The sequence below is a fragment of the Cynara cardunculus genome (assembly GCF_001531365.2).
Source record: "Cynara cardunculus var. scolymus isolate 2C chromosome LG 13, CcrdV1, whole genome shotgun sequence".
NCBI classification, from domain to species: Eukaryota; Viridiplantae; Streptophyta; class Magnoliopsida; order Asterales; family Asteraceae; genus Cynara; species Cynara cardunculus.
The window spans coordinates 2,048,766-2,070,643 of NC_037540.1; the positions used below are offsets into that span (position 1 = coordinate 2,048,766).

A 21,878-nucleotide genomic window follows, 5' to 3' on the forward strand; every position below is an offset into this window, starting at 1 on the left:
AGTACAAGTCATTAAAGCAAGAGGGATATGAATGGCTTGCTTGTGCATGACTGTACAAAGTTCAGAGATGAGTAAAGTTGACAGTGGGGAAGATAGAGAAGGAGAGAGAAGATGCTTTTCGACTTTTTCTTTACGCTAAAGAAGAAAAAGTAGAACAATCTCTAAACCCTAAACACATTTAATTCGAAAAATAACCAAAAGATTCCCCGTAAAGATGGTATTTTCATTTTTTTTTGCTTCTTCACTCTCATTTTCCCTTCTTTCTTGATTCTGTTTCACACCCCCTTTTCCTTTTTCTGTTTGATTAATCTTCATGTTTTCTTCAAGATTTCTTTCACCCTTCTCTCCCTCATTTGTGTAGAACCAAAATTCCAAGAAAAGTTTGCATTTTCTGCACAGACATTTGACTTCTGATAGTACATTTGGTTATGCTTTTTACATCAAGAACTGCAGATTTCTGGGGTTTAATGACAATTTTCCAACATTTTGTGTCATATTGTTGAAATCAAGGGATTTGGGATTTGGGTTTTTGGTGATTTGGGGTTTTTGTTGGAGTTACAAAAAGGGTTTTAGAGCAGAAAAACAGAGGCCATGGCAGGAGGAGGAGGAGGACAAGCAGCACCACCTAAACAAGATGAGTTGATGCCACACCCTGCTAAAGATCAACTTCCCAATGTTTCTTATTGCATAACCAGTCCACCACCTTGGCGTAAGTTTTGTTTTTTCTTCAAACACATTGCACATATTTATGTGTTTTTTACTGTGTGTGAATAAACTTTTCTCATTGTTACCATGGATTTCTTGCATGTTTTTGTGTTATTCCATGTGGGTTTGGTTTAGATCAGTAAAAAGTAAAAAAACCCTCTTATGTCTAAATATTTGTAGCACTTTGCAAGAATGATCTATTTTATAACATGAAAATGCTACCAAGATGGTTCTATTTGCATTTACGCTTTCATAGCTTCAAAAACTATCGTTAGTTTTTGGAAAGTTGGTGGTTTCTATGGTATTTATGTGAGAACAACAGTGAATTCCTACAGCAAAGCCAAGCATTGTGGCTTACAAAGTCAAATAACTCCAATTTTTTTGTTCTTTTTATGTGTTTGTTGCTTTTTTCTATGTTTGTGTGTGTTTCACTTGCTAATTTGTGTGAAAAGAACACTGCAAAGTATCTACGACTTATCAAAATATAGTTTTTCTGTTGTTATTTTGAGTTCTCCAGCTGGGTTCTCTTGGTTCTGAACTTATGATCAGCCACAAAACCTCTGGAGGTAGAGTTAGAGGCTGTTCGATAAATGTTTCCCGTATGGATGAATATGTCTGTATAGATTTAGCTAAATTGTTGTCCTGTATGAAAATGACTATTTTACCCTTTAGGTAGAGTTAGGGATTGTGCGGCTGGTTTTTGATAAGTCCTGTACGGATAAAGTTTTCTGTATAGATGAAGAAGTTGTTTGTATAGATTTAGCTAAATTGTTGTCCTGTATGAAAATGACTATTTTACCCTTTGGTTTTCATTAAACATTTGTAGATCATATTTTAGAAAACGGCAATATTTAACAATATGGGACATTTGTATCTTGAGTTGAATTCTTGATCTTGATCCTTTTCTTAGTGTAAATTGACAAAAATCCCTTTCTTGTTGTAAATCTATAAAATTTTACCAAAAACCCTCGATCTTTATCCTTTTCTTAGTGTAAATTGACATTTTCTTGATTTTGTATATGAACCCTAAAAAGCTTCCTTTTGATGCAGCTGAAGCAATACTTTTAGGTTTCCAGCATTATCTTGTGATGCTTGGAACAACAGTTCTCATTCCTACTACTCTGGTTCCTCAAATGGGTGGAGGGCATGTAAGTCTTTTCACAAGATCTTTGATAACCGATATCAAGAAAATGGAACACCAGAATACCAAGTCCTACATGAACTCATAGACGATAGTCTTGCGCGTTTACAACTTTACCCATGTTTGTGAAAGAACACATGAATGTATAATCATAAAACGCACATGACTAACGTCTATGATTACATATGTACATACACACATGCATATATATATATATATATAATATATATATATATATAGAGAGAGAGAGAGAGAGAGGGAGGGAGGGATGGAGGTACAGGGAAAATCCCCCAAAAAATGAAAAACTGAGGAACACCCTCATAACCATTCATTTGTACGATATGCACATGAGCATACAAGCAATTGAAGATGTTTCATGGTTTATATGCACATGTGCATATTGGAAAAATTATTTGCAAATTACTTGTATGCATATATGCATACCGTGTAGATGACTGGTTTCTAAGGCGTTCATAAGTTTTTCATTTTTTTGCGGTTTTCCCTGAACCTGACTCTATATATATCTCTATAATGTTTTATTACAGTTGATTTTTGGTCATTCGGTTTGATCGGACACATGGGTTTGTTTGTTTATCTTAGGAAGAAAAGGCAAAGATGATTCAGACACTACTCTTTGTTGCTGGTCTCAATACGTTAACACAAACACTTTTTGGAACACGCTTACCGGCTGTCATTGGAGGCTCTTTTACTTTTGTACCTACTACAATTTCAATCGTGTTGGCTGGTCGATACAGGGACATTTTGGATCCTCAAGAGGTGGTTATAAGATCAACCCTTTGTAATTCTCTCAATATATTTCTATGACATTTATAAGTAAATTTTGTTGTCTCAAGAGGTGGACATTTTATGATGTTTATAAGTAAATTTTTATTCAAAATTTAAGCAAATCTAATCCTTACTTGTTGATGATTATATAGAAATTTGAGAGGATTATGAGAGGGACTCAGGGTGCTCTTATCGTTGCTTCAACACTTCAGATTGTTCTCGGGTTTAGTGGACTTTGGCGCAATATCACGAGGTTAGTTTGGATCCATGCTATACATAGTGCCCTACCATACTCGAAACTTGGGGGCTGTTTGGTTGGTTTTCCATTAAATCTTGAATGGATTAATCTGTCTATATAGATTGGAAAGATTTTTGTTTGGGAGGGTTTTTCATAGATGGAAGGAGCGTGTTTGTAACTGGAAGGGGCAACCTTGGTAAAAACTTGGCTATCTGAAATAAGCCACTTTCTATATCATTAAGCCACTACCAAGTCATATATAGCTGACCGAATAAGCTGTGAGCCTCATTAAGCTTATTAAGCTGCTAACAAACAAGCCCTGAGACTATGATTGGCAAACTAGTTGTTGGCTGATAAACTGGTCATGTTTGGTAAAAAAAGACTGGCTGAAAAGCTAGATGATCGATTGGAAGGATATTAGGGGCATAATTGGAAAGAAATGGGAAAAAATCCCGTGGAGCTAATTAAAATGCTACTTCAAGTAGTGTTTTAAAAAGCTAGTTTTTGACTTACCAAATGGGGCTTTTTCTAATAAGCTCAAGAAATAAGCGAGCTTATGGTTGCCAAACATGGTCTTAGTGCACAGTGTGATGACAATAAGTCTTCTGATCAAACGATAAATCTTTCTCTGTGTGGGATTGTCTATCTTTTCTTTGTCATCATCAACGCATTATGATTTTCTCAATTTCAGGTTCATGAGCCCATTATCAGCCGTTCCACTGGTTACGTTAGCCGGATTTGGGCTATACGAATTTGGTTTTCCGTTGGTACTCATCTATATCTATCTTAACTTCTTAACTTAAACGTATAAAAACAAAATGTGTGTATAAAGAATTACGAGTATAAATATAGTTGCATAATTTTATGTAGGTTGCCAAATGTGTCGAGATTGGACTTCCACAGCTTGTTGTTCTGCTAATTTTCTCACAGGTAACGTTCCTTAACACAAGCACATGAAAGTGTTTTCCAAGAAAGATGGTCATTTGTTGCAGTAGATATCGATGTTAAACTACAATGATGCATTTTGGCAGTACATACCCCATCTTATGAGTGGAAAAAGCCATATCTTTGACCGGTTTGCCGTTTTGTTTTCGGTGGTAATCGTGTGGATATATGCTCACTTACTCACTGTTGGTGGGGCATACAAGAACAAATCTGATGCAACTCAACTAAGTTGTAGAACTGATCGTGCTGGAATCATAGGCGCTGCACCCTGGTATACGATTAATTTTTTGTAATATATATATATATATATATATATAGAGAGAGAGAGAGAGAGAGAGAGAGAGAGAGAGACTGAGAGAGGGAGGTTCAGGGAAACCCCCAAAAAATGAAAAAATTGAGAAACACCCTGGTAACCATTCATCTGTACGATATGCACATGTGCATACAAGTAATTGAAGTTGTTTCTTGGTTTGTTTTCACGTGCACATGTCATGCACATGTGCATACCAGACAAATTGCTTACACAAATTACTTGTATGCACATGTGGATGTTGTCCAGATGAACGGTTACTAGGGTGTTCCTCATTTTTCATTTTTTTTTTGTGGTTTTCCCCTGGACATGACCCTATACACACACACGCACATCAAATACACACTCCTCGCCTTTGGTGAGTTTGAATTCTTGACCACCTAGGAGGCTGGGGTCTATTGGTAATCCGGATCCTGGTGGGTCATTGACCCTTTGGTTTATGATCGATTGTTGTTTATATATTCGTTAGATTTTACAAGTTGTTCAAGAAAGGGTTGTTTTTACAGGATTCGAGTTCCTTATCCATTTCAATGGGGAGCGCCCACATTTGATGCCGGAGAAGCTTTCGCTATGATGGTTGCTTCATTTGTGTCTCTGGTCGAGGTTGCTTCATTTTTTCTTTTACGAGCTAAATTTCATCCGCTTTCTAGTTTTCTTAACGCGTTTTTTTTTTGTTCTGTTGACAGTCTACTGGCGCTTTGATTGCGGTTGCTAGGTATGCGAGTGCGACTCCTATGCCACCGTCGGTTCTTAGCCGTGGCATTGGCTGGCAGGTATTGGCATACTCATTTCATCGTCACCCCTACCAAGCTTACAACAAAATCGGCTTTATAGAACACAAAATACGTCTAAAAAGTTCTTATAGACTGCTTTATAGGACCAAACAATTGTTTATCCTGTATAAAGGTGTTATAATAAGATGTTATGCCGTAATTGCGCATCATAACATGTTTTTTAGAACAATTTTGAAATAAAGTGTCTTATTAGCTTTTGTTTTAGGACATATTAGAGGATGTTTTGTTTTTGTAAGACATTTTCGTATAATGTCATATAAAAGACTAATAAAACACTTTATTTCAAAAGTGACTTAACAAAATTGTTTGAATGTCCCAAAGCGTCCTATCAGCTTATTGTAACATCTTTACATAAGAAGCACAATTATTTGGTTCTACATAACAGTCTATTGGGACATTTTAGGCTTGTTTGTTAGCAACTTAATGAGCTTAATGGGACTTGCAACTTATTCGCTGAGCTATAACATGATTGTTGGTAGTGGTTTAATGATATAGAAAGTGGCTTATTCAGTAAGTTTCTAGGGGGAGCTTTATGCAGAAAGCCAAGTTTTTTCCGAACCTATCCCTCCCCATTAAAAAACACGAGCTTTCCATCTAGGAAAAAACCTCCACACCAAAGACCTTTCCGATCCACACAGACAACTTTATTCATATAGAACTTAATAGAAACAAACCCAACAACCCCTTAGACATATTTGACGTCCTATAAAACATATTTGGTTGTAGAGCCATCCCACCCCGTGACCCCGGATTCCAATTGATTCGTGTTTTCTTGATTCTGCAAGGGAGTTGGCATTCTGTTTTCCGGAATCTTTGGGACAGGAAATGGTTCTTCCGTATCTGTGTAAGCTCTATATTTAATTCGACTCATAAAGTTATCAAGATTTCTTTCCAAGATTCTTATGTCGATCAATGGCAGTGAGAATGCTGGTTTGCTCGGTTTAACACGCGTTGGTAGCAGAAGGGTCGTTCAGATTTCTGCCGGTTTCATGATATTCTTTTCCATTCTTGGTAATCTTTCGTTCACAAATATCTTCTCCTGTATCATTCAGCTTTCTTTTTCTTGATTTCTTGAATCCCGGACTTGATTTGCAGGAAAATTTGGGGCGGTATTTGCATCGATCCCAGCACCCATTGTAGCCGGATTATATTGTTTGTTCTTCGCCTACGTGGGTATGCATTTTAACCAAATTTTCTAGTTGCATTCAGGTTTTAATTCCGCATATCTGTTCATTTCTGATGATTTTCTTCAAATCTTTGCATGAAAACAGGCTCAGCAGGCCTCGGGTTCCTCCAGTTTTGCAATTTAAACAGCTTCAGGGTAAAATTCATTCTTGGATTCTCGATCTTTATGGGCTTATCGATACCGCAATACTTCAACGAGTACACCGCCATCAAAACTTACGGCCCCGTCCACACGAAAGCCAGATGGGTAAGAATTCGGCTCGCAATCCGTCCTTTTTTCCGGAAAGAGAAAGGGTTGACTTTTGAGATCAAACATCAAATGAACTAATTAACTTGGTAAATGACATGAACCATAACCAAATCTGGCAATTTTGCATCTGAAAAGTAGTTAGATTTGACCTCAAAAGTCAAACTTCCCCAAAAAAGAAAGATGCTAGGATCTGACATGTTTGGTTTGTTCCATCAAATGAGGGTGTTTTTTTTAATTTGGGAGGGACATGTTTGGAAAAAACTTGGTTTTCTGCATGCTGCTCATTCTTATAAGTTTACTGAATAAACCACGTCTTATATTATTTAGCCACTACCAAATTAGTCATGTATGGCTGAATGAATAAGTTGTGTCCGTTGAACTCGTTAAGCTGCTAATAAATAGGCCCTAACCCCTATGGCTAGGCCATTGACCCTTTTGGTAATCTAATCTTGTGCTTCATGCATTTTATTTCGTTTTTCAGTGGAATGATATGGTAAATGTACCATTCTCTTCGGAAGCGTTTGTTGGCGGATTATTGGCGATGTTTCTAGACGTAACATTGAGGCAAAAGGACGCTGCGACAAGGAAGGACCGAGGGATGCATTGGTGGGACAAGTACCGATTGTTCAAGACGGATACGAGAAGCGAAGAATTCTACTCCCTACCCTTTAATCTCAACAAGTTTTTCCCTTCCGTTTGATCGAAAAACAGGATCTTTTGTTACCATTGCATAGCACGTTGTTACGAACATTCGATCTTTATGCATTCGATTTTGAATCTTGATCAACTTTTGCAAGCTTGTTTCTTGAGTCAAAATGAAGCATAATGCATCTTTTGATCCTCCTTCACTCGTCGATTTTGTATACGTAAAGATATTGGCGACTATAAGCTAGCTTATTGGAAAAACCCGTGTTTATTTTGGTGCCACAAGCCACTTTTAAGCATCTATAACAATTTTTTTTTTAAATTTCTCAAAAATGGAGAATTAAGAATCAAAATTTTCAAAAAAGAATTATATTGAACTTCAACGTTTTTAATTTTTAATTTTTAATTTTTAATTTTTAATTTTAGAGGTTATATTATTAAAATATTCAGTATATTTAATAAATGCTATTTTTTCTCATAAAAATTTAGTTTCAATGACTCTTGTTGGTTTGAATAATAAATAATTACTTTAATTCCAAAATAAATGTCTGCGATGAAAATGATGTTTTTAAGAATGTGTGATTATACATTTTTTAAATAACTAAATGACCGTTTACTAAACAATTATCCGATAAGCGTTTACTGATAAAATTCAACATTATCATATACTTACCAGGTAAGATCTTAATCCACCAAAACAACATCGCATAACAATTTACTTGGTAAACACTAATCATGATAAGAGTCTTCGCTGTAACTTACTTGCCTCGTTTTTACTTGGTAAGATTCGTGGTTCTTATCGTATTCATCCGATAGAGTAATGTGATTTGGTAAACGCTTACTTGGACAAACATTTGGTAAACAACCCTTAAATTACACTTTTACCTTTGAAAAATGAGAGAAACTTTCTCCATCTCATAATTAATGATAAAATGGGAAACTAAAATTTAGTTTTAAAAGTGGAAATTATTTTGGGATAAACTAAAACAAAAACCGAGAGAAACTTGCTTAATTTGGGATGGAGTGTATTTCTCTTATCACTAATAATCTTTTTCAGAGAGTTCCAATAACTTTTTTTGATTAACCTAAATATCCAACTCGCTATGTGAGCCGACTAATCCCAGGATGACCACCCGCTTCACCGATAGCCGGAGTCACCACATTTGAACCTCCGTGGCTACAAGTGAATCTTTTTTTTGAATTTGAACCTAAGATCTCAAGGCACGTTTGACCTTTAAAGCTCAAACTCAAACTAATCGGGGACCACCTTTATGATTAAATTTAGAGATATTTGTCATCTCTCTACTACATTTTCTATTTTAGAAAATCTATTGCATTCCAAAATCAGCCGAAAAATCCCAAAATCCTTGTTTTCTTATAAAGCTAGATTTTTTTAAAAAACGTTTAAAATGTTTTTTTTAATTATTATTTCATAATTATGTTCTTAAATTTTTTCGATTAATTTATTAACATGACATTTTATATTTTTATTCAGCTTATCAGTTAGTTTTTAACTTTTTATAATAAAAATTAATTAATTTATCAAATATAATTATTGATTTCAGATCTTATACTTTGAATATTATTTAGAAAATTATCATAAATACGTAAAATTTTATATGTTTTTTATGTTTATTTTTTAAAGAATAATTTCAATAAAATGATGTGATATTTGGAGGGTGGCATTCAAGATGGCCCTCGTTTTTGTCCCTATCGATTTATTCATGTATGACTCTACCAAACCAATAATTGAATTTTGAAATAAAAAGAAAAATAAGAAAAAAGTAAATTACACTGGTGATCCCTGTGGTTTGCTCAAATTTCGGATTTGCTACTTAAAATAAACTATCTGCATTGATGGTCCTCAGTTTTTCATTTTTATAACATCCATAGTCCCTCCACTTGACATTGTTAATTAACAACCATTATGAATGACTCGTTGGTCTTTAAACAAACTTTAAGGACCAAAATTGCAATCTACTCTAATATATAAATGTAAATTCACGTTTTTTTTAATTTTTATTAAAAAATATTTTTTATATTCATTCATTAATCAAGTATCTTAAATTAAGATACATATTAAATAAAAAAAATTGTATTTATTTAAAAAATATTAGCGTTAAAAAAAATCTTAAGTTTAGAAAAACAAAAGAAATCGAAATAAATTTACATATCTTTTGAGTTAAGAATTAAAATAGGCGAGTAAAATACTGAAATTTAAGTTCAGTTAAACACTAATTATTCAAATAATTAAGAGAAACTATCATCACAACAAAATTAGTTATATGATGACAAAAAAAATTAAGCTTTGTAATAGACCACTTTATAAGACTTAATTTATAAGAGCAAAAATAAAACATACTCTCTAAGTACATTGCAATAAGTTTATAAGACGATTTTGGACGTTTTAACAAGTTTTTAGAATACTTATAATAGAAAAACTTCGCATTAACAATTTTATATGACACTATTTAAAAAAAGGTCATATAAAAATACGGGTTTTTAGAATGCTTAATTTTTTTGGCATCATATACACCTAATTTTGTGAATTTTATAGTTTTTAAAATCAATATAATTTTTTTTTTTACTTAATATGTACTCTATTTAAGATATTTGATTTATGAATTGGTATATAAAATATTTTTTAATCAAAAAAAAAAAAACGTGAATTACATTATACATTAGAGCAAATTGCAGTTTTGGTCTCTAAAGTTTGTTTAAAAACCAATCAGTCTTTTATAACTGTTGTTAACTAACATTGTTAAGTGAAGGGACCATAAATATTATAAAAATAAAAAGTTAGGGACTATAAGTGTAAATAGTTTATTTTAGGAAGTACATCCAAAATTGGAGTAAACCACAAGGACCACTATTATAATTCACTTTAAAAAAGATCTTGAATTAAAATTATATATTTATTGGTTCTTTTTGAATTTCAAGATTATTTTAATTTGAAATAAAAATTATTTGATCGATGTGTATTTTGGTGGTTTTGTATTTTATTATTCATGATAAGTAATACGAAATTGATACTTCATTTTTAAATTAATTAAATAGATTTGTTTGACACTCAAAAATTATTATACTTAAAAAATTAAAATATATATAAATTATTAATTGGTATTAAAAATCATTATAAAATCTTATCATGATATTATTCCTCAAGATGACACTTTTTTTTAATAATTTTCCACACCAAAAAAACGCTTCTATTGGTTTTTTATTTGATAAATTACATCAATTTTAAAATAATTATGATTTTTTAAAATATTTTTTTTTTCAAATATCGTATGTTTTTATTTATTTACAAAATTAATTTTTCATGAGAGGAAGAAATATTAGTCCACATAAATAGTAATTTGACCAATTGACTTCAATTATTTCCATATATATGAAAGGAGCCGTTTATCAAACACTTATCCGGTAAACATTTATCAGTAACATTTAACACTATCATTTACTTACCGCTTATGATTTTAGTCCACCAAAATGACATTGAATGCAACAATTTACTTGGTAAACATTTACCAGTAAAATTTAACACTATCATTTACGTACCGCTTATGATTTTAGTCAGCCAAAATGACATTGTATGCAACAATTTACTTGGTAAGCACTTATTGTGGTAAGAGTCGTCGCCCTCATTTACCGGGTAAGACTCTTGTTCTTTGTCTCGTTCTTACCGGGTAAAATTCTTGGCTCTTATCATATTCATCCGGTAAGATAATGTGACTTGGTAAACACTTACCAGAGTAAACGGCCCCAAAGTATTTTGTTATTTATATTAGAGCCCATATATATATATATATATATATATATATATATAGGGGCCCATTCAAGGGAGAAATGATTAGTTTGTGGTAACTATGAGAACTAATCTCAACTACAAATTAATGAATAAATTATGAAATTAATAATTATGGTAGTTTGAGTTAAAATTATAATTAGAGGGCATTTTAGGTATTTTTAAAAAACTCCTCTCTCCTCTCTCATCTCTCCGACCTCCAATCTCCGGCCTCCGGTGAACAAAACTCCGGCAGGTACCAAGTAATCACAAAGATACACAATGTGATACCCATTGTGATATACTGTGATATCATTGAGGTACCACGGTGTACCACATAAAAGGAGTGGCACATCTTCGGAGTTACATCTCCGACGAGATTTGGTTTACATCTCTGGCGACACTTGTGCTAATCTACCATCATCATCATGGCGACTGATGATCGGAGATCTTTTGTGGATTTGTCGGCGTTCGAAAAAGATGCGAAGGCGCTTGAGTTCATCGACAAGATGACGAGTAGCGCTGAGGACGTTCAGGCGAATGTTTTGGCGGCGATACTAAGCCGGAACGATAAAACTGAGTATCTCAAGCTTTACAATCTCGACGTTGCCACCGATCGAGAAACTTTCAAGTCGAAGATTCCAATGGTCACTTACAAGGATCTTCAACCTCTTATTCAACGCATCATCAATGATGATCGTTCTCCCATTTATATAAAAACTCTGGTACCTGGTTTGATTGATTTTCCATGTGATGATGAATGATGGTGTGGTGGTTGTTGTGCGTGAGAAGGGGGAAAGAAAGGAAGAGAAGCATGCCTATGCTGGAGGACGGCTGTTTCATAATGAAGGAGAAGAGTAGGGTTTTAAAATTATAAACATTACCCATTTACCCTTTATGTTATTTTAGGATATAATATTAATTATTTAAATGAGTGACTCATATTGGTTCTCACAGTTACCACAAACTAATCAGTTCTCATTTGATTAGGCCCATATATATATATATATATATATATATATATATATATAATGTTTAGTTAGAAATATTTATGGCTTCATTCTTTGAATTTAATTTGGTATAATAAGGGGGAAGAATGTGGAGAAAGCAACTATTTTTTCTAATTAATTTTAATATGTTCGAGTTTATCGTTATTTATAAAAGAAATAAATCATATATATATTTTTTATAAAAAATAGAAAAAAATTAATATAACCCATTATAAATTATGATAACATTAAGTACTTGAAAACAAGTGTATGATAACATCGTTGTTATAAATGACATTCGATGTGATCTTTTAGAAGTCATTGTTAAATTACGACGTCTTTTTATGCGTGGCTTAATGATAATAAATAATTTAAGTTCACATGAAATAATATATAAATCTTATAATAAGCTTAATAATTTAGAACTCTATAATTTATGAAATTCGTAAGATTCATCATAAGTCATTAATTTAAGATAGTTATTGAGATAAATAATGCATTTTTTTAGGAAAAATTCAAATTCCACATACACACACACACACACACACATATATATATATATATATATATATATTATAGACTTGGAATCAAGTGAAACTAAGTCTCACGTGAACCTAACCCATATTTTATACAATTATATATATATATATATATGTATATCATCTCCTCTCTTTTGTTACATATACGTACATAATGCACAATTAAATATGTACACAAAGTGAATACATTATGAACACAATATAAGCAATCTTAAGAAATTTCGTACTAGGGTGTCGGCAGGTTTAGATTTAATTTCGTACTAGAGAGAGATTAAATTAAATTTTTATTATTTAACTTTTTATGGTGTAAATTGAATCTCACAGATCTTACAATTATATATATTTTTTTAAAAAGGCCCTCAATCCTACAAACTGTTTAAAATTTAAAGTTAAAAAAATATTTATAATTCCAAGTTGAAAAGGGTTAAAGAAAAGTTAGAAAAAACATGTTTTGACAATGCCATGATACGTTATAACATACAAAATATTGTCATGATAGATCTTTTAAAGAACTGATTAGTATATATCAAGTCACTAACAAAAAGACGATATACATATTTTAATACTGTGTACTTAAACTCAAATTTATATAACATAGAGTAAAGTTCATTTTTAGTCCCTAATGTTTGTCACTTTCAACGATTTTTGTCTCTCAACTTTGTTTTAAGATATTTGTCTCTCACGTTTGTCATTTCTCAATGATTTTGGTCCCTCAATTTAACGGTTGTTAACTTTTTTTGTTAAGTCAAGTTAAATGAAGCGTATTTTGATCTTTTTGGATTTTTATCTCATTTTTTTATTAAAATATTTATGTGTGTGTGTATACATATATATAGCTAAAATTTATTTTGAGAAGTGGTAAATATTTGAGAAGTAAAGAAGTGATCTTATCCTTTCATATGGTCAATATCGGATTTGACTGGTCAACAATTGTGGTTATGCGAAAAATAGAGATGATATTTCATAACTGTTACAAATAGGCGACAAATATATTCATATATGAATCTATGTGATACACATATTAACTATATGTCCATATGTGAACTTGTATAATTTACATATTAACTATGTTAACTGATTCACATATGAACCTGTGTGATTCATATATGAATTAGTTAAATAATTCACATATGAACTATTTAATGGGTTCACACATGAACATAAAATTCATGTGTGTATCAAATGAGTTCACATGTGAATCCGTTTGCCACCTATTTGTAACAGTTACAAAACTACTTCTTTATCTTCTGCATATCCATGCAATGAATTATCCGATATTTCATGATCAAAGTTGCAAATGTTGATTAGATGAAGGGTTAGGATCATTTCTTTAATTCTCAAATATTTACCACTTCTCAAATCAACCTTTCCATATATGATATCATCTCTTCCCTGTACCTCCGTTCGCTTTCCTCATTCCAGCAACTTTCTTCTCCGTAAACCTCCAACTTCACCATCGGCCTCACTCTTTGCCTCCAACCCATGCTCTCACTGAGACCAACAACCATCGACTTCATCCTCCACCATAGCTACGAACACCTTCCTCTTTCCTTGCTCATCCCATTTTCCTTCTCCATGATCTGCCACGGAACCGCCCAATCCCATTGATCTTCCCTCTCTGGATGGTTACAGACAAAGCATAGTTAGAGGTTTTCGGTGGGTGAGGGTGGGTTTTTTTCTTCTTCAAGATACTAACAAATCGGCTAGGAAGCAAGCGATTTTGGTTTAAATTTTGTCTATTCTCTATTAGAGTACTGTTAGTTCAGTCAGGGTTTTGATTGTTTCTGAAGGGTAGTATTGAGGTTTAGATTTAGATTTTAGTTCTAAATTTTTTGGGTTTGGAGATGATGACCAGAGCTTCACGACCGACGGAGAGGTGAATGTAGTAGGTGGTTAATGAGGGATGCGTCAAATTTTTTTAGTGGACCATATAAAAAGATTTTTGATATTTAATAAAAAAAAGAGATAAAAACCTCAAAAAGCCTAAAATACCCCTCATTTAATTTGAATTAACGAAAAAAATTAACGATCGTTAAACTGAGGGACCAAAATCATTAGGAAATGGACAAATGTGACAGATAAATCTGTTAAAACAAAATTAAGGGATGAAAACTGTTGAAAATGACAAACATTCAGTACCAAAAGTGAACTTCGCTCCATAAGATCTTATGAAATAAATTATACATATTATTTAAATAATTACTTTAATAATGGTTCCATAAAACTTGGGCAAAAACAAAGAGGACCATGGCCCCCTTAAGGGTACAATGATATATAGGTAGGCCATTGTATCCTCAAATATTTCTTTTTGATATCTTTAAATTATATAATAATAATTTTTTTTTAATTTTCAGATAACTGAATTAGAATCAGATAAAAACTAAAAAAATAACGTAAAGTCTTATTGCCTAACGGTCGACTATTCTAGTTCGTTTCTGGTATGCCATATGGTTGGATAAAACGTATTTTTGTGCACATATGACATAATGCATACTGATGGATCCAATGAGGTATTTCACAACGTCATACGATCTTTTAAGGGAAAAATACAGTTACGCCAAGTAAAAGTATAGTTTTACGTCAGACATCATACCTAAACTTTTGAGCATTATTTTGTAGTTTCAAATAAACTACAGTTAACGTAAAAAAAAAAAACAAAATTCGGGAACTGATGAGCAAATATAAATGGCTTACTCATGTTGTGGTTGGAATAAGTCTAAGGCCCTCAAATATCTAAGAAGTACTTTTCTCATTCAGACAATTTTTTTAACTTATGCATTTTGGATGGTTCTGTTCAGTGTTTTATTATATGATTCTTATACAAATATTTTCTAAAAACATATCATCATGTATATAAATCGGGTAATATTTTGGTTTTTTTATATTTTTTGTAACAGTAAGAATGCATTTGTTATACTGACGAGAGTGAAAAAATTATGGAAAATTCTAAGGTGGTGTTTGGTTTGCAGGAATGGAATGGATTTGGGGGATTTGTATTTCAAATCCATTACAATCTCATGTTTGGTTTGTTTGATTGTCCGGATTTGAAATCTTAGGATTTAATTGAAATTATACAAACATAGGATTTTGAAAGATACTCGGGATTTTATTGGATTGTATGAAATAATATTTTGAAAAATGTTAAAACATTTATTTTGTAATAATCGATTAATAAAAAATGTTATTTAATTATTTTTATAATTATTTATAGATTATTTATAAACAATCGAATCCAATTGCATTCCAAATCCCGCAAACCAAACACACCAATGATTTCAAATCCATTTCAATCTAAATCCCCTCATGAAATCCAAATCCCCAAAAAACAATCATCTAAACAAAACGGACCCTAAGTTTTTAATTTGACTAGAATGGTACTCGCGCAATGTAACAAGATATATCATGATTTTAATGTTTTATTTTATTCATTTTCTTTGTCGATATAATACGATTTTACGTGATTTTAGAAAACGATAATATTTTTATTTTTATACGAAATATAAATTTGAAAAAAATGTATCGATATTAATATTAGATTAACTATTTAAAATTCTCGTTTTCTATATAATTTTTTTAATTCAAAATTTTATTATAATTTAATAACAAAGTAATTTATTTATATTTAATAATATAATTTTTTATAAGAATAATTATCCTAATTATATTTCTATTTTTTATATTTAAAATAAGATGTTTATCTTATATTTGATTATTTTTATCTACAGTTAGTTATACGAATTAAAAAATAAATCTTTAATAGGTTGTATCTACGTACAATTTACTTGTAATATGTATCAATAAATAGTATTTCATGTATACAAAATTATTTTTAAGAGTTTTTGTCAAAAAAAATTATAATATAATATAAATATAAGTAGTTTCATAATTTACCAATACTTTTTTATCTTTCTGATTTTTATTCCACCTATTTTCAGGGGTGTACAAGACCCGAATAGTTTGAAATCCAAACCTGAACCGAAAGTAAAAGCCGAATATCCCGATCAAATAAGGTGTTTGTACAAAACCAAATTTAAGGGTCGTTTACTAACACTTACTTGGTAAGTGCTTATTGGATAAATTTTCTCATCGGATGAACATGAGAAAGACCAAGAATCTTACCGGGTAAGAGCGACGAGAAGGATGAAAAGTCTTACCCGGTAAGTGAGAATGACGACTCTTATCCAGATAAGCATTTACCCTGTAAATTGTTACATTCTATATATTTTGATGTATTAAAATCTTACGCATCAAAATAAATTATAGTGTTGACTCTTATCAATAAACACTTACCGGATAAGCATTTAGGTAAACGACCATTATTAATTTAGATGTTGATTAATTATGTATGGGCAAGTGCATGTAATAATTAAATATAGAGGGACCCATAAAGAATTTAAAGATTTCTTTCTTTGATGGAGATTTGGTTCATTTATTTCGTTAAATCATCAAAATATCAACAAACTTTTATAAACGATGTAATTCTAACAAACTTTTATAAATCAATCTTAATCGTTCATCTAGTCTGATAAATATTTAATTTTATTTTGTTTGCTAATCTAAAGTCATGATCATAATAAATGAACTTTATCATCTTTCATATATATATATATATATATATATATCAATCGTAATTAATGAATCATGATAATTGTCCATAAGTATCTCAATTGTTTTCTTAATACAATGGTTTGTATAGTTTGTTAAAATTACATGGTTTGTATTTGAAACCCCCCCCCCCCCCCCACACACACACACATATAATAGATACTCAAAATTAAGAATTAAACATTCATAAAAACCGGATGAAAATATATTAAAATGGATATCAAATTAAATATAATCAATTGATCGTTGTTTGCTCCAATTTTTGTTATATTTTGTCTGTTTTCAGTTAAAAAAAATAGAAAGAGATATTTTCTATTTTCTTTAAATGGGGTTAAAATCACTTTTTAAAACGCATCTGTTGAATCATATCAATCTAACAGTTTCAATTAGTTCTTTGGTTCTTTTTTGATTTTAAAAGTTCTCTCTGGTCTTTTCCTATAGTATATACATATATAGACACACACACACACATATAGGGGGAGAGAGAGAGAGAGAAGTGGGATCAGATGAGATAAAACAGTTTTTATAAGACCTGTAATTATGAGCCTTCGGATAGTTCTTTTATCTCGTCAAACCTCAACAACAGAACACTAAACGTCACAAGACCATACATAAATACATTCTATGTGAAAAACAAACCCTTACATGAAAAAAAAATTAATTTCAACGTTCACATGAAAACAAACGATTCAAATAAAAATACATCAAACCTTCAGGAAAATCACACACCAAACATTCATGGTGTGTCACGTGGGAACTCAACCCCTCTCTCTTACGTGTGTGTGTATATATATATATATATATGGTCAAGTTTAAGAGAAAACCATAAAAAAACAAAAAAACTGTGGAACACTCTAGTAACCGTACATTTGAACGATATGTGCATGTGCATACAAGTAACTTGTAAGCAATTTTTCTGATCACGTACATAATGCACATATATAGATACCGTCTAGATGAATAATTATTAGAGTGTCTCTTAGTTATATATATATATATATATATATATATAATTTAAAAAATGAAGATTTATTTACCAAATTAAAGGGTGTAATTGTAAATCCTAGAAGGGAGGGGTAGAGTAGAGTATAGATAAGGGAGGGGTGGTGAAGAGCACTGTAGAGAAATACACCACTTTTGCTGACTTCAACTTCTTCACCTCCTACCTTCCTTCTCATCTTCCTCCCTTATCTTCTTCTTCTTCTTCTTCTGCATCATCTTCATCTTCATCTAGAGAGAGAGAGAGAGAGAGAGAGAAACAAATTAAAGATTTCTAGAGAGAGAAAATTAAATGGGAAACTGTCAAGCAGTAGATGCAGCTGCACTTGTAATACAACATCCAAATGGAAAAATAGACAGAATGTATTGGTCTGTAAGTGCAAGTGAGATCATGAAGATGAATCCAGGCCACCATGTTTCTATCATCATCCCATTGCCTCCTGAAGATGGTAAAACCATTCGATTTACTCGTGTTAAGCTTCTTCGACCCACCGAAACCCTCGTTCTTGGTCGAGCTTATCGTCTTGTTACTACTCATGGTATATATTATTACTTTACTACTTCTTCCATTCACATCAATCTTAATTATAGTTAGAGGCTGTTTCGCTAGTTTTTAACTAACTCTAAGTTGTCTTTGTTATGTCGACTAATCCCTTGTTATACATTGAGAATGTTTGGTTCAGAAGGGTTTTTTCATAAACGAAAGCAACGTGCTTTTTTAATTGGGAGGAACAAGTTTGGAAGAATTTTTTTTTGGTTTTTCTGCATAAAGCTCTCCTCTAAAACCTTACTGAATAACTCATTTTGTATATCATCAAGTGACTACCAAACAGTCATAATAGAATAAGCTACTTAAACTGCTAACTAACAAACAGGACCTTAATGTACAGAGGTTATGAAGGTTTTGAGAGCAAAAAGGCATGCAAAGATGAACAAGAAGAATTTGCCGGAATCAATGGCGGATAACCACCCTACTTCAGTCGTCGACGACACCAACGACCACCACCAGGTATAATTATATTAAATTCCCACATTAATTAATTAATTTTCGTATGAAAGAATTAAAGATTTAAAAGGGTTTTTGAATTCTAATTAATATCGATCATTTGCAGGTTGAAGGACATGAAAGAATGTTCAGACAAAGGTCTGGATCTTCGTCGATATTTGCAGCTTCGAGATCAAAATCATGGCGGCCATCTTTGCAAAGTATCTCAGAGGCTGCTAATAATGCTAGTAGCTCATGATCATGGTACTTCAGTACATTTTTTTTTACAGTGGGATTATCGATCATCAAGATTCAAGAAACTAAAAAAGCAGTAATGGCAGTTACACTTTGATTCATGACATGTATATTAATCTTGTAAAAGACATGTTAATATTGAGTTCAAAGTTGCCTTCTTTTTTTCGAGATTTTTTCGTTGTAAATAAACCGTTATTCTTATAAAATCGTAAGAATAACATTACATTTTGTGAGCGTCTTCTTTAGCATGTTAAATGCGTGATTTTGAAAAACTATAGCCCAACTCGGGGGTTTTCTAATTTATATTAGAAGAAAAGGGGAATCTATGTCGCTATCGTCTCTGTAATTTGTATATTATATTTGTCATCTTATTTTACAGTGTAATCAAAAGTTTTATGTATAACAGGACCATCAAAAAGATTGGAACGTCTCTGTCTGTAAGAATGAGTGATTTCGATCAAAACATGTTTCTCGCGTTTATATTTTATGTAATTTGTTCAAAACCGCTCGTTTCTTGCAAACTACATTGTAATTCTAGCAATGTTTCCCAAAATGTGGTCTCAAAGGGTAACGACAAGCGAGGTGAATAAAGACAAGGGATAATAAAATCAACTCGGGTTCGAATCCTACCATCTACACATGCGATTCTGGCCAACCGGAGATTTACCTCAAGGTTGTGGGCTGAACCTACGATCACAACTTTCCATGGAATTAGTCCGGACGAAATCTGTGATCGTCCGTTTCCGAAAAAGATCTCTCGAGGGTAGTTTAGTCTTTTTAAATAAGAAGTACAATTGGTAATGCACTTGATTATGATACAGAAAGAAGGTGAGAATTATTGGCATTGATGAATGCCATCATATCAAGAAGAAAGGTACAAGTTTATATACACTTAGTACTAGGAAAGTATATATATATATATATATATATATATATATATATATATACATGGACAGCATCATACAAGCTGTTTAAAAGACACTGATTGATCATTATTCTGATTGTGAGGGGTAGATAGGTCATTTCACACGTAGTCAATTATTGATATATACAAGAAACGAGTGTTTCAACAACATTCAATGTAACCCACCAAACTAGAATCAAAAACGACATTTTGAGTCCTTATGAACGCGTCTTTGATTTAATACCAAAAGTACTCGTGTCACCTAAACAACAACGACCATTAAACTAATTTATAATCTATACTATATTATAAAATATCTCATATAAACTTTTAAAAATCATTTTTAATACATTATCTATTGTTTATTGATGTATATTAATTAAAATTCAAGGTTACGAGTAATAGTGCGTAAGTACAACTTGTTAAAGTTCTATGTTTTAACTCGTGTAACTAGCTGCAGGTAAACATAATCAAATACATGATAAATATCTTATTATAAATGTAAAAAAATTTAAAATATAATTAAGATAATTATTAACTTCTAACAGATTTGAAAAAAAATATATTATTAAAACGAAAGTAAATTACTTTCTTATTAAATGTAAATTAAGTTATAATAAAAAAATGAATTAAACAAATTACACAAAAAAAGAACTTTTGGATAGTTAACTTGATAATCGAGATATCTTTTATTTTTCAAAATTTTATGAGATCTTCAAATTTATATTAATTGAAACATGAGAATATTATCGCTTTCTCAAAATCACATAAAACCGTAGGATAGCATCGACATAAGCAAATAATAAACAAAACATTAAAACCAAGATGTATCACGTTGCATTACGCAACTACTCTTATAGTGTGTGTGTGCGTGTCTGTGTGTATCATCTGAACGGTGTGCACATTTGCATACTAGTAATTTTAAGTTGTTTGTCTAGTATGCACATGTGCATAAAAACTAAGAAACAACTTCAATTACCGGTATGCACATGTACACACCGTCTAGATGAATAGTAACCAGAGTGTTCCTCAGTTTTTCATTTTTTTTGAGATTTCCCCCGAACCTCCCTATATATTTACACACACACACAATATATATATATATATATATAGAGAGAGAGAGAGAGAGAGAGAGAGAAGGGGGGGAGAGATTCAGGGGAAAATCCAATAAAATGAAAAACTGATTAACACTCTGGTAATCATTCATCTGAACGGTATGTACATGTGCATACAAGTAATTAAAATTGTTTATTCGTTTTTATGCAAGTGTGCATGTTATGCACATGTGCATACCAGACAAATTACTTAAAAATTACTTGTATGCACATGTGCATACTGTCCAAATGAATCGTTACAAAGGTGCTCCTCAATTTTTAACTTTTTTGCAATTTTCTCCTGAACCTGACCCTTTGTGTGTGTGTGCACACGCACGTGTCGGTTGGGTTTAAGTGAGAATAAAAGTTATGATGAGAATATGAGAACAAAACATTTATATACCTTCATCTACATTCAACTACCTTTATTTACCTATTTTTATCATTATGACCGCAACTTTAACAAATTCATGTATGTGAAAGTAATTAAACGTATGTAAAAGCTCATGAAAATGACTTAAAAGCTAAGATAAATTTGAAGAAAAACGTAAATGGATGTAATTGAAGGTAGATGGATATAGACATGTAGTTGAAGAAAATCAAGTTAGATTAAAAAGTCAACTCATCCAAAGACTCAAAAACGTTCTCACCTTCTCATCATAATTGTTATTCTCAAATGATCCCTCATCTATCTATTTGTCTATATATATATATATATATATATA

At 31.7% G+C, this 21,878-nt stretch overlaps 2 protein-coding genes across 2 annotated transcripts; both read left to right on the forward strand.

The window, feature by feature from the left end:
- The first annotated feature begins 202 nt into the window (after positions 1 to 202).
- Positions 203 to 7,139, forward strand: LOC112524590 (nucleobase-ascorbate transporter 6-like). The gene is made up of 14 exons (XM_025134481.1): positions 203 to 709; positions 1,756 to 1,853; positions 2,447 to 2,623; positions 2,785 to 2,885; positions 3,562 to 3,637; positions 3,741 to 3,800; positions 3,902 to 4,086; positions 4,632 to 4,728; positions 4,812 to 4,898; positions 5,705 to 5,763; positions 5,839 to 5,930; positions 6,015 to 6,092; positions 6,191 to 6,351; positions 6,836 to 7,139. The coding sequence occupies exons 1-14, from the start codon at positions 592 to 594 to the stop codon at positions 7,052 to 7,054; spliced, it is 1,608 nt and encodes a 535-aa protein (XP_024990249.1). The 5' UTR covers positions 203 to 591; the 3' UTR covers positions 7,055 to 7,139.
- A 10,934-nt stretch (positions 7,140 to 18,073) lies between these two features.
- Positions 18,074 to 19,501, forward strand: LOC112525430. Its single transcript, XM_025135557.1, has 3 exons — positions 18,074 to 18,454; positions 18,806 to 18,924; positions 19,028 to 19,501. Exons 1-3 carry the CDS (start codon positions 18,208 to 18,210, stop codon positions 19,157 to 19,159), a joined length of 498 nt encoding a protein of 165 aa, XP_024991325.1. The 5' UTR covers positions 18,074 to 18,207; the 3' UTR covers positions 19,160 to 19,501.
- The last annotated feature ends 2,377 nt before the right edge of the window (positions 19,502 to 21,878 follow it).